Genomic DNA, 13,568 nt, shown 5'->3' on the forward strand with positions numbered 1-13,568 from the left:
TATTTTGGGAATGCACGCATACACGTGTACTCTGGATTGATCTAAATAATTTTATAAACACCAAAATTGATCCCTCGTGCAACCTGAAGTTTCAACATATTCTCTTTGGCCTCTCACATACCGACAAAATAAATCCAAAAAAGATATATTATCAATCTTCTGATTATTTCTGCCAAATTTGACATTCATTGTAATAAATTTTCACAGCAGCGTCCAAACATCTTTGTTTTTAAAGCCTTGTTCTCCAATTATCTAGAGAATCTAAATAACAGCAATGACTCCAAAGCATGTAAAACACGAGCTGTGTCGAGCGTGCAGTTTCACTTGATTTATATGTTGTTTTATATCTCGAGCACCTCTTCCTTCTTTTAATCGTGTGTTTTCTCCTAAAGTATATTTTTTGCTTTCCTGCTCGTATTTGTACACCTGACTTGGAGAAGATAGCTGTGACATTTCTTATAGCCTTTCTACAACTGGCTTTTTATGTGTACTTGTTGTTCAATTGTTCAAATAAAAATAAAAAAAAGAGGATGCAGCACATGAATTTGGACATCCCTTTATTTTGAAAGAAATGTTTAGGCGTTACCATAGCAACCAAAGGGCATTAAGGGACAGAGAGGAGGACGTTACTCTCAATGTTGTTGGCACATTTCAGGAGGACGCTGCTAAAAAAGTTACTCAATGACACAGTGAATTTACGTTCATTATCATATTTACCAAATGCCACAGTTTTGTATCATTTTACTTAGTTGTGCGTTGCGTGTAAATGTGTGAAGTCAGGATGAAAGTCTGAGTCATGACACGGACCCTACAGTTTGACTTTATTGTCCTCACAGTAACACAGCTGCACGTGTTGCAACACATGAACATGCGACACGTTTCCAGTAACATCATCACAGCTGCGCCCACATTCAAGGTAAAAGCAATAAAACTGAAGAAAGCGAGTAAGAACCAGCAGGTGGCGCCGACAGCGCCCGTTAGCTCTCGCTGCCACTGAGCTCAGTTAAACTTTACAAAGTGCCTTAAAGAGACATCGATCAACCAAACTCAAAGTTACAACTTATAAATAATTCTTTAAAACTAACTTCGGTGCTCGGTTCTCTTCTACGCCATTTTCACCATCACGTTGTTGTACGGCGAATCCTGGCGCTGCTCTCTAAGCTCCTCCCTTAATCCAGGCTCCTCACTCTCCTCGTCCGCTTCTTCTTCTGCTTCTTCTTCTGCTTCTTCTTCTGCTTCTTCGTTGCTGCTTTGTGATTTGGGAAATGCCCTCTGGGCTTGTTTGGGCACGGCGTAGTCATCGACTCGGGGGTTATACGGGTACTCGTGACCTTTGGGGTCAGCAGCTGTACCCATAATCCTCCAGGCATCTCCTCTCATCTCCTCGGGGTCGTCGTACACCGAGGTGGAGAGGGTGGATTTCTGTCCTTTGGCGGCGGCGGCAGCGAAGCCTTCGGGCTCGTCATAGATGTGGTCCAACGTCTTGACGGTGTCACCGTCGCTCGTGAAGACGTTCCTGATCTTCATCTCGTCAATGCTGTCGTACAGCGGGTCGGCGCCCGCATGGCCGCTGTCTGTACGGTGAGAGTTCAGGATGTCGGTCATGACGTTCTTGGCGATGGTGTCGAAGGGCAGCGAGTAGTCTGCCTCGCTGCCGGTGCAGGGCGCTGCCACGTTGGCGCTCCTCTTCTCCCTCTTGGTGCCTCTCTCGGTCGACATGGTGATCTGCGAGTACGTCTGCTCCGGCTTGGCGCTCGGCTTGGGGCTGAGGCGGGGGTTGGGGACCGAGCCGGGGGCGGGGCCAGTGTTCAGATTAGGGCTGGAGTCGGGGCTGGCGTTGGGCAGGGGGCAGCTGGAGATCATCTTGACCTGATTCTTTCGAGGGGCGGGGAGGCGAGAGTCCAGGTTCAAACTCTTCACTCCGGTCAGAGTTTTATCCACCGGAGGCTCGAGACGACACTGAGAACAGGACAGGAAGTGGGTCAGTATCACGTGTTCGCTTTCATCATCATTGAATCAAACAGTGACTGAACGGCGTCGCGATTGAATGATGTCATTGGTCATCAGCTAAGGGTGTCAAATAAGAAGCTCGAGCAAACAAGTTCTGACAGACAATCAGGACGGAGCACGATGTGAACATCGAAGCATCACGTGAGCACTCCTCACAGCTGTGGCACTCACCTGGCAGAAACACCACTGCGCCTCCACCTTCCAGCTGATGGAGCAGCTGCTGGCAGCCGCCCTCGTTCTTCTTCTCTGAACATATTTCAAGCCGCTTGTAGAACAAAATGACGACACGTGTGACTGTGGAAACTATTTGAATCATATGAACTCTGATACTCTGAACCTCGACTTTACTGAGGAGTCGAGAGTCATCGTAAGCGAGTCAAAGGCAAAAGCTGAGGTTTGGCGCCAAGGACAATAAAAATACATCAGTCCAACCAAATACTGAGAAAACACACGAGCGCCAAAGATTATTGGCTTGTGTGAAACACCGACGGCCCTCCGCCTGCTCGCCGGTTTGAAAAGAGGCCCCTCCTATTTCTTTGTGTCATATCCTGGGATGTTTATCAGTAGAGCGGTTTGTTGTATTATTTAATAAATGGAGTCAGTTCCTGTTCCCACTGCCTCGGAGCGACTGCGACCTCATCATTTCCTCAGGAACTAAAAACATATTCAGGACCAGCTCTGGTGTGAGCAGAGGTAAACTGGTTCCCATTGCCCCAGAGGCGGGGATGGGGTGGGGGGTGGAGCACAGCGCAGTACCGGTGCAATGCGCTCCCTCTTGTCTCTGATCTCCCACTGAGATCATCAGGTAACCCTACGCCGGAAGGCCGGACCTTCCTGTGGGAGGACGACATCGGGCTGCGGCTGATGAAACCCTTAAAAAGACCCAGGGCAAGGGAGCTTCTGGCTCCGCCTTCAAAGGAAGGACAAGGCGTGGGGGAAAGATGGAGTATGAGGGAGGCTGTGACGAGCGTTAGGGGGACGGTCGGTGAAGGGTCGCTCACGGCCCTGCAAGCAGGTACGCTTACCTGTGCTCACACCAGCTTATCATGATATGTTTTAATAAGCTGGTGTAAGCACAGGTAAGCGTTGTTGTTGAGCCACATCCTAATTATTTCAGCTTTTCTCGTTTACAGCTGCTTAAATAAAGGATGTGAAGACGTTTGACTTTATCCGATCGTCAGCAAAGAAATCACAGTTTCGCTTCAGCTGCTTTGTTCTTTAACCATGAAACACTCGCCCCTCGGATTCCTTACAGACGCTCTTCTTTCTGATTTTACTGGTTTGGCCTCTGTTCCATTTCTTACCATCTGGGGGCGCTGCTGCTGTTGCTGTGAGGCGTTGCAGCTCTCTTTGTCGATGTGATGAATCATCTGGAGGTTCGGCGGCTCGCTCACCATGCTGTACACGTCGTCCGCTGCCTGCAGAGAGAAGGCGGGACGTTTTAAGCGGGCTCAGTCGTACCCGAGCTCTGAACGTTCAGGAGCTGAGGTGTGGGCTCACCTGAGCGGCCGGGGGCATCTGGCTGCGGGACTGAGGCATCGTCCTGCTCTGGGCCAGCGGCAGGCTGTGCGGTGGGGGGGGCAAGCTGAAGCTCTGGGTGGTGTCTGGACTCGCCTGGCCCCCCCCGGAGGTCTGTCTGTGGGGAGGGGCGACCTTCTGCAGGTTGATGGCGGCTTCCACGGCCTGGAAAAGGACGTTCCCCTGTTTGGTGTCGAACTCAAAGTTCCCTTCGCCGGAGTCGCAGCGCCGACCCGCCTCGAAGGAGAAAGTGGCCTAAAGAAAGCAGAAAGCCAGAGACGCTCACACAGGCTGACGAGCCAACACGGCGTCATGACATCTTACAGCAGGACGTGTCAGACGGTTTCCTGCAGCCGAGAAGCTGCGACCGTGTCAGCAAAGAACCGGAAACGAGTCCGGTCACAACAAACCAGCACACGTAATCTCTTTACTTCAGCCCAGAAACATCCTGCTGTGAAGTCTGCTGAGAATCTTGGTTTTATTCTGAAAGTGTGTCACACCTTGTCGCGCCCAAAGCGCCGCAGGTATCTGTACGGCCAGGTGTACACGATGTCCCCTCCCTTGTCCAGCAGGTGCAGAGCGTCCATGCCAGCTCGCAGGACGCCGTCCCCCTTCAGCCTGCAGCGATCAGACGCCTCCGTCCTCCGAATGGACACCCTGAAGTCACGCACTGACGCACACACACAGTTATTATTCAGTTAGTCTGCAGAAACACAGAGATCATTGAGTATTGATTACTTATAGATTAGAGTGAAATGAGGATGAGGTATCAGACAAAGAAGGATTATTTTGATCCTGGACTAATTGATGAGGGCGGCTCTGATCAGAGAGGATGTTGTTATCACTGAGGCCCAACTCTGCGAACGTGCTGCGGCTTCTCGTGGTTTCACGTCTCGATAGAAATGATGTTGTGAGTAAATAATAAATCGTCTTTGGCTGCATGAAACACACGCGTGTTTTTAACGATGATGAGCGGATTGTTTTTGTTTCTTGTGGCTGAGCTGCAGATTATTGAAAATGAAGAAAGAATCTTTCACAACATGAACTAAAAAGCAGATGTGATCTTTTTATCTGAGCGACGACGCTGCCTCTGGCGGCAGAACTTTTACATTCAGCTGTTGACCTGCAGCTGATGCTCCCAGAGGAAACCACACACGCTCGCAGGTCTACTTCAGCAGCAGCGCTCGTTAAACTGCTCCAGAACAAACACCTGATCCAATCAAACCGGAAAACCCCGCCTGACCCGTAAAACAGGGCGAAGATCCAACGGTGGGTCCTCACATGGTCGAAAACCTACGCACGTCCCCACAAGGACACACGTACACACGTGTGGGTGTTCATGTGTGTTCGTGTATGTGCTGCAGGTGTTGGAGGATGTGGGACAACAGTAGCAACTACAGGAGGTGTTCATTACGACCTCAGAGTTACACAAAATGCTCCAAATGTGGTAAAACTGCCGCAGCTGTGAAGTGCTATTTATACTCCCGGCTTATAAAATGTTACTTCCTGTTTCTGTTGTTGATCCAAACTGCCGCGCGTTTGAAGATCGTAACATAACTTTTATTTACAGTAGGCTGTACTGAAGCAAGGCGCCCTGATGCAGAGCGGTGTTACTGATGAGACTAACAGGAAGTGTCACACTCGGCTATGAAGCTAAAAATATGCTCGACAGGGGGAAATAACACTTGCAGCTGCCCTCGTGCTCTGCATTTCGAGCTCATAGATCCAGATGTGGCTCAGATACCTCGGCGTCTCTGACCGACTCACCCTGAGATCACCTCGTCTGCAGAGACACGAAACACATGAACACGAGCGACTCGCTCAGGACAGACGCTGGAAACCCAGAGACAGCTTAAGGACTGTGACTCAGTGAGACAGTGAGACATTGTAATGACCGTCGTTCACTCAGATTAGTCAGTTATTCCAACTGGAAATGTGAGGAAAAGCTGGAAGAATTCAACTGGACTGGACACGAAGCCGGGCCGGTGGAGGTGTGAGGAGGAGCTTGGGGTGGATGGATGAGCTAGCAAATGTTGGAAATGTCCAAACTGTGCAAAAGTGCTTTAATTGCCTCATTGTCCTTATGTCAGCCGTACCCACGCTGAACCCAAACACATTATTTAGACTTTTCTGCGGCGATAATCTGACTGTGGAGATTAAAAAGCTTCCAAGAGAAACAGCAGCGCGGTCAGGGGCAGCTGCACTAATACGTGGAAGCCATTTATTCCTTCTGTAGCTGCACGTTTGGACACTAGGGGGCGTACAGACAGCAAGAGCTTCATTCAGGTCTCTTTAGCGGGCATGCTAGCAGTGAGAGACGTTAGCTGGGATGAGGAAAAGAGTTTTGGTAGTTTCGAATCTCAGAAAGCGCTCGGGTCACATGGTCGGGTCACATGGCCGCACACACACGCCACAACAGTCACACCAGCATGCACAGCGCAGATAAAGACCAGCTGACAGACGCTGCCCAGAGCAGCTTCCAGCTCGGCGCTCCATCACGAGTCGAACGTTAACAACGTCTCTTTGTGCCTCGGAGGACGACGGGACAGTAAGGAGCCCTTTCAGCACGTGGAGGTTTTACCGCGTGTAAACGTCGGCACAGTTCAGGCCGCTGGTTTACCTCAGCACTTCATTCACCACCAGCTAAAAAGAAACCGTTAACCTCATCGACAGCTCAGGTGGAAACCAGCTGAGAAAAAATAGAAACAGCAGGTGTAAAACCAGTGACGGCGCTGTCCTCTGATTGCATTTCTATTTCTGCTCATGGGCGGAGCAACAAGCCACCGCTGAAGCGGCGAGGTCAGGCCTCGTGTTAACGATGTCTTTGTGAGAAACGTGACCTTATGAACCATCAGCACAGAAACATCAGGCCTTCAGCGTCGTCTGAGAGACAAACATGAACCTGTCTGATTCTCACAGAGACGCAGCTGAAACACTTCCTCACGCGTCTTCATGACTGTGCTTCATCTAAAGTGAAGTGCACAGCGTCTTCACTCCAGCCAAAGTAATAAAGCTCCGAAAAGTACTCGGAGTAAAGTAGCTTCTACCAGCTGAAGCCTGTGATATATGAATGTGATAATCAATAATATTGGGAGATGGGAACACAAACTTCAGTCTAAAAATTAATTCTGATAAAAAATTTCTCAGGTTGAATCATTTCTGTGGAAGCTGAGCAGAAAAAGCAGGACAATAAAAATGTGAGGGGGCCTTTGAGCCTGAACAGGTCAGCGTGTGGGGTCGGGGGTTACAGGGGCTCCGTGTGGGGAGAACAATCAGAGCTCCAGGAGACGTTCTGAGGATCAGCTGACCTGCTGCTCTCTCTGGACGTACACACCTGGATCCATCCGGATGTGAGCAGATGTTTCCTGAGCTGTCCTAGCTGAGTCCATCCTCCACACTGACACTGCTGATGCTGTCTTTATATCAGACACTAGGAAGGTGGAGCTCACTCAGTGAATCTCTGAGCTAACTGTGACCATGAACCCACAGCCACTGTGCACCAGTCACACACTGGTCTTTACTGTGAGTCACCTGTTTATCCTGGACTAACCTGTGAACCGAGACTCTACGACCTCGGTTCACAGGTTAAAGGTTAAAGTTCATGTAGGTACAGACTGAGCACGTGCGGTGGTTTGGACAGGCTGCGTGAGAAAGCCTTCTGAAACAGAGTCCTGTGGACAGACAAAGCGTGACTGTCCAGCATGGACAGCAGCTGGGACCAGCTCGTCCACAGCTGTGTGGTTCAGGACAGAGTAACGGAGCTCCGCCCTCTCAGCTCCCGTACACACTGCTTATGGAGAAACACTCTTTATATTTACCGACGTCCTCGCCTCTGACGAAGCAACAGTCATAATAGCAGGTCATGAACTGAACCCTTTCACCAGACGCCGGCTAACTCGCAGTCGTGCAGCACAATCAGACAAAGTAAAGACTCTGAGGTTGAGTCGTTACGATGCAGCACGAACATATTTGTGTTCATCTGCAGGTTTCTCTGACCTGCGGGCCACAGACTGTGTCTGACATCAGCTTCCTGTTTGTGGACGGATACACGTCAACGTGTCCCGAAAAGAAAAAGGGAAGACGGGGCTGATTGCAAAGACAAATAGAAACCCACAAGCAAAGTTAAAAACACTAAATAAAGAGCTGTTTCAGGGTCCTGAGCTGAGACGTGCGAGGCTCGCCGCTGCCCAAACGGCAGCTACTTCCTGTTTGGAAAGAACAGAAACAGGAAGTTTGCCCTGTGAAGATAAAAGCTGAGGTCGTCCTGCAGCCGCTGGTCACTGCAGCGATGCAACACCCTGCGACACGCCTCACCGCAACAGGAACCCGCGCACACAAGTTTCCACTACACACGGCGTGTTAACAATGAGCTGCAGAGCGACAGTGGAAACTGTCAGGGCGCCGCGCAAACCGTTGATCACGCGACTTCCTGCAGGCCAAACCCGAGAAGACAAACAAACACTTTTAAAATTAAACCCTGAAGACTGAACTCAGGTCTGTCTCTGTGCGTCTGCTGCCCCACAAACACCACCACCAAATATCCTGGCTCACACTTTTCTTACCAGGCTGGGGTCTGAAAAACCTTCAGCTGACTGGTCAAACTGGCGACCTGATATGAAGCTGTGCTTTGAAGCATCAGGTCAGCTGATCTGTCACGTCAGGACGAAGCATCGCCTAAAGCAACATCTGGATTTTTACTTAATATTAAGGTCTAAAGACCTGAGTCTGAACCACCAAAAGACAGAAACTCAGTTTTACTGCTCTCAGGGAGCCCCGGGACTCTGGAGGGCAACCGCTGGAAGATCCTAATGCAAACACACAGGATGGCTACAGAGTGGGAGTGGGTAAGGACCCCCGAGAAGCTTGTGAGGGTGGAAACCATCCCCTGTGACAGAGCACACTCAAACTACTGCTCAAGTGTTTCTAATCAGGAACTGATGCTTCCTCTGATGCAGTTTCATAATCTGTGACCAAAACGATATCGAGTCCTGAAACAAGCACCGAGGTCCTGTCAGGATCACGGCTGCCGAACACAACATGGATTTTACTGCTCAGTGTTTCAGTGAAGGTCCCGTTTGACCACGAAGAGCTTCACTCTCTGAAGTTACGCGAAAAACTCAGACGCAGAGCCGGCGCTCGTGTCCCCGTCAGAGACGAGGTTTCCCATTATTCAGAGAGAACGAGGCTGTGGGAAGGACGCAGCTCAGCTGAGTGTGTGTGTCTGTGTGTGTCTGTGTGTGTGCGTCTGTGTGTGTGCGTCTGTGTGTGTCTGTGTGTGTGTGTCTGTCTGTCTGTGTGTGTGTCTGTGTGTGTGTGTGTGTCTGTGTGTGTGTGTCTGTCTGTGTGTCTGTGTGTGTGTCTGTGTGTCTGTGTGTGTGTGTCTGTGTGTGTGCGTCTGTGTGTCTGTGTGTGTGTGTCTGTGTGTGTGTGTTGTAGCAGCTGAATGTGTCATTTTGGTTGCAGCTGCTAATTTTAGCTGCAGAGGGAAAACGAGAGGAGGAAGTGAGGTTTGGTTGAAGGTGCAACAGAGGAAGTCCTGACTGAAGGTCGCACTGAAAACAAAGCGCTGCGAGAGCTCGCTGAACCCGCAACGAGCAGAAACGAAGGAGGAGGGGCTGAGTTTAGAACGCTGACTGCGTGTGCTTTTTTTGTCTCTCCTGTTTTTCGTCTTTTTAAGCCCTTTAAAAAAACGACGACAGCAGATCCTGTTCAACGCGTCAGGCAGCTAAACTAATCAGAGTAGAATAAAACAACAATAGAAGCGTCTCAGAGCTCGGGCCCGTTTCAACCACAGAATAAACACAGACAGACGCAGACGTCTGCTCTACACTGCAGCAAAGACTCTGGGGCTGCGTTCACACTGCAGGCGAAAGCGCATGAAATCCGACTTTTTCAACCCTCTGCGACTCATATCCGATCACGGTGTGACAGTGTGAACGGCACAAATCCGACCTGGGTCACTTCCGTATGTGGTCCTGAATCCGACACATATCTGATGTTTTAGAAAGCGACTGCTGTTTGACGGTCACGTCGCATTAAATCCGTCTTTTACGTCCCTGACACAAGACAGACGCCGATTATCAGCGCCGGAGAAGACATCGCGAACGCTTCCTGTCCGTCCAGTACAACTGCTGGGAAGATAGCGTTGGAGAAACGTGAACATTTTATTTGTTCTGTATAATCTGCAGATTCTGACAGAAATCTGCAGCTAGAAGCTCCGCTCCTCTAAAACAGCAACAAGGATCATTATTAGGTTATTTACATTATTATGTAAATAACAAAATAACTTAAAGCAAAAACTGGGAAACGTGAAGTCCGAAGTCTTTATATTAAGGCCATCAGTCAAACACTGTTTGTTCTGGGTCTAAACAGAGCGCGCTGTGTGTGACGTCTTCTTTTGCGCATGCAGCCACTTTGACCGTTTGCTGTAGCATTTTATTTGTAGTGTGAACGAGCAGACAAAACAATCGGATTTGATCAAAAAATCGGTTTTGAGCATTAAGACCTGCAGAGTGAACGCAGCCTGAGACTACGTTTTGGACGAGCTGCAGACGACTGAGCTGTAAGACACTATGCTTAGAGAGCCCAGGAGGGCCGAGGCTGCAGGTACCATAATTTAAGATAATTTAGTGTCTTTGTTGTTTCTTCCAGAGGAGTCACACACTACATGTGTTTCTGAAGACTGGACCCCCGACTGCCTCTGTCAGTCAGACAGGTGGACAGAGGGGTGGACAGAGGGGGTACCTGTCTCTCTGCCGCTGTACAGCGAGTTGTCTTCCATTCCTTCGTCTTCTTCCACCCTGGTTCCTCTCTGCAGGCTGCCTCGCTTCACGCCCGTATCCGTCCAGCTCATCTGCACGTTTGTCAGAGAATCAAAGTGTGAGAGCCGCAGCAAACAGACGTTATTCAAATGTCTTTATACGTCCACAGGGTTCAGTGCTAGGACCAATTCTGTTTACATTATACATGCTTCCCTTAGGCAGCATCATTAGAAGACATAGCATACATTTACACTGCTATGCAGATGACACCCAGCTCTATCTGTCCATGAAGCCAGATAACACACACCAATGAGTTAAACTGCAGGAATGTCTTAAAGACATAAAGACCTGGATGGCCGCTAACTTTCTGCTTCTTAATTCAGATCAAACTGAGGTTATTGTACTCGGCCCTGAAAATCTTAGAAATATGGTATCTAACCAGATTCTTACTCTGGATGGCATTACCTTGGCCTCCAGTAACACTGTGAGGAACCTTGGAGTCATTTTTGACCAGGACATGTCCTTCAATGCACATATTAAACAAATATGTAAGACTGCTTTCTTCCATGTGTGCAACATCTCTAAAGTTAGAAATATCCTGTCTCAGAGTGACGCTGAAAAACTAGTTCATGCATTTATTACTTCCAGGCTGGACGACTGTAATTCATTATTATCAGGAAGTCCTAAAAACTCCCTGAAAAGCCTTCAGCTGATCCAAAATGCTTCAGCAAGAGTCCTGACAGGGACTAGAAAGAGAGAGCAGATTTCTCCTGTTTTGGCTTCCTGTTAAATCCAGAATTCAAAATCCTGCTCCTCACATACAAGGTCTTAAATAATCAGGCCCCATCTTATCTTAATGACCTTGTAGTACCATATCACCCTATTAGAGCACTTCGCTCTCGCTCTGCAGGCCTACTTGTTGTTCCTAGAGTATTTAAAAGTAGAATGGGAGGCAGAGCCTTCAGTTTTCAGGCCCCTCTTCTGTGGAACCAGCTTCCAGTTTGGATTCAGGAGACAGACACTATCTCTACTTTCAAGATTAGGCTTCAAACTTTCCTTTTTGCTAAAGCATATAGTTAGGGCTGGACCAGGTGACCCTGAATCCTCCCTTAGTTATGCTGCAATAGACGTAGGATTCCCATGATGCACTGGGTGTTTCTTTCTCACTCACTATGTATTAACAGACCTCTCTGCATTGAATCATATCTGTTATTAACCTCTGTCTCTCTTCCACAGCATGTCTTTATCCTGTCTTCCTTCTCTCACCCCAACCAATCACAGCAGATGGCCCCGCCCCTCCCTGAGCCTGGTGCTGCCGGAGGTTTCTTCCTGTTAAAAGGGAGTTTTTCCTTCCCACTGTCACCAAAGTGCTGCTCATAGGGGGTCATATGACTGTTGGGTTTTTCTCAGTATCTATCTTTGTAGGGTCGACTGTACAATATAAAGCGCCTTCAGGCGACTGTTGTTGTGATTTGGTGCTGTGTAAATAAAACTGAATTGAACCATTGCGACTTCGCCATACTGGTCCACTTGATTGTCATAGTTTGTTCGATCTTTACTATTATATATTTTTCTACTTTAAGTTGTTGCAATCAGAAGGAACAGGACAAGGAACGAGAAAGAGGAAGAAAAGTTGGGAAGAGACTCAACAAAAGGAGAAGGAAAGAAAACCACAGAAGAAGAGAGACGAGAGAAAAGACCACAGGTGTCCAACTCCAGGCCTCGAGGGCCGGTGTCCTGCAGGTTTTCTATGTGTCCTTGAGCCAACACAGCAGATTCAAATGGCTAAATGACCTCCTCAACATGTCCTGAAGTTCTCCAGAGGGGAGAACCTCAGGCCCAACAGAGCCAGAGTGGCCAGGCCCGCCAAGCAGCCGCCAGGAGTGAGGCAGTACACACCTGAGCACCCAGCCCCAGACACCAAGAACCACCAACGGGTGGGAGCATCAGCCACCTGCAGGGAGTGTGGTGGGGGTAGATAGGGATGGGGGGGGGGGCTGAGATGTTCCCAGAGAGGTGGAGTCTAAGACCCGACCTGACACATAAACAGAGACGCACAGAGACTTGAAAACAGAGGTTTCACACCAGGCACAGCCTCAGAGTCCAGATATGTATTTTTCCAGAAGTTACAGTCCAGGAAGTTCTCCTTCTCAGATGCTTTTCAAGATAAAAGTCTTTTAAAGGACAGAGCTTCTTCAGAGGTGATGTTCAAAGCGAGAGCAGGTTCAAGTTTCCGGCTCAGAGTTAGTTTATTGGAAACTGGGTCAAACGTGTTCGTCAGCAGCCGCGTGCAGAAAGCCGTCACTGCACCAGATGGAACGTTTATCTCACTGGGAAAGTCTAAATGATTCATTTATTTATGCATCTATGAAGATGGATGGGCACATATTTCAGTGAGCTAACACAGATATGAACTCTCACTGTGTGGTCGTATCTTTGTGTTTCCTTGTTTTTATTGTTCTTCAAATATGATAAATGTGTATTTTTATCATAAACTTTGTGACGGCCACACAAACTTTAGTTTAACGTGATGTTTTTATCAGTGGTCTAATCAGTAACATCCAATCAAAGACGCCGAGCTAGCAGCTACTGCTACCTGCGTGAGAGGCCACGCCTCTCTTTTACTGCCTGCTTTTATTTTTCAATCCTGGAAGATTTTTGTTAAAGAGAACATCAAATGTGAGCATCACTGTTGCAAAAAGGAGGAAACCTTTTCATGCGCGGCTTCTTTTCGGTGCATGTTTTTATTTCCTCCTCTCAGAAGCTGCACTCTGATTGGCTGGTTGCTCGAGGACTATATTTCCTGTTACACAGAGCCTGAAAGAGGAAGTGGAGCTGTGAGTCAAGACAGTCAGCTGTCTGCCATCGCGCTGCTATTTATACCCACGGCTTCAACGTGACGGAGCAAAGCAGCAGGAGAAGAAGAAATGGCCGTCGGTCTGTAATGAGCCCTCAGCTGTGCCGCGGCGTTGTCATGGCGGCAGCATGCTGCCACACCTCCTGACCCTGACCTGGTCCTGCTCATCATTCAGAGAAACATCAGCACGATCGCGGTGCTTCAGCTCACCTCTTTAGTCTTCCACTCTCCTAAAGCAGCTTTGCATGATTCACACATCAAACTAATCCTTCTGTGTCTCTTAGAGGCCTGGTGAAGCCTCCGCTCTGTCTGCTGATCGGCAACTTTAGGAAGCCTGCAGAGGGGCAGGGCCCAGCGCTAACATACATATACTTTTTAGTAAACACTGAGAAACAAAACAAAAAGTATAAAAGTACTCCCAA

General features: G+C 48.7%; 1 protein-coding gene across 1 annotated transcript in view; it reads right to left on the reverse strand.

The window, feature by feature from the left end:
* Nucleotides 1-540: 540 nt before the first annotated feature.
* The window catches only part of dok2 (docking protein 2), a 17,242-nt gene continuing 4,214 nt past the window's right edge, over nucleotides 541-13,568 (reverse strand). The window contains exons 4-8 of the mRNA XM_026188282.2: nucleotides 10,273-10,381; nucleotides 4,029-4,198; nucleotides 3,511-3,783; nucleotides 3,315-3,428; nucleotides 541-1,959 (exon numbers count right to left, since the gene is read on the reverse strand). Of these exons, the coding sequence (XP_026044067.1) occupies nucleotides 1,105-1,959; nucleotides 3,315-3,428; nucleotides 3,511-3,783; nucleotides 4,029-4,198; nucleotides 10,273-10,381 (1,521 nt within the window). The 3' untranslated portion in view covers nucleotides 541-1,104. The remainder of the gene's footprint in view (nucleotides 1,960-3,314; nucleotides 3,429-3,510; nucleotides 3,784-4,028; nucleotides 4,199-10,272; nucleotides 10,382-13,568) is intronic.

The sequence above is a fragment of the Astatotilapia calliptera genome, chromosome 12 (genome assembly GCF_964374335.1).
Source record: "Astatotilapia calliptera chromosome 12, fAstCal68.1, whole genome shotgun sequence".
NCBI lineage: Eukaryota > Metazoa > Chordata > Actinopteri > Cichliformes > Cichlidae > Astatotilapia > Astatotilapia calliptera.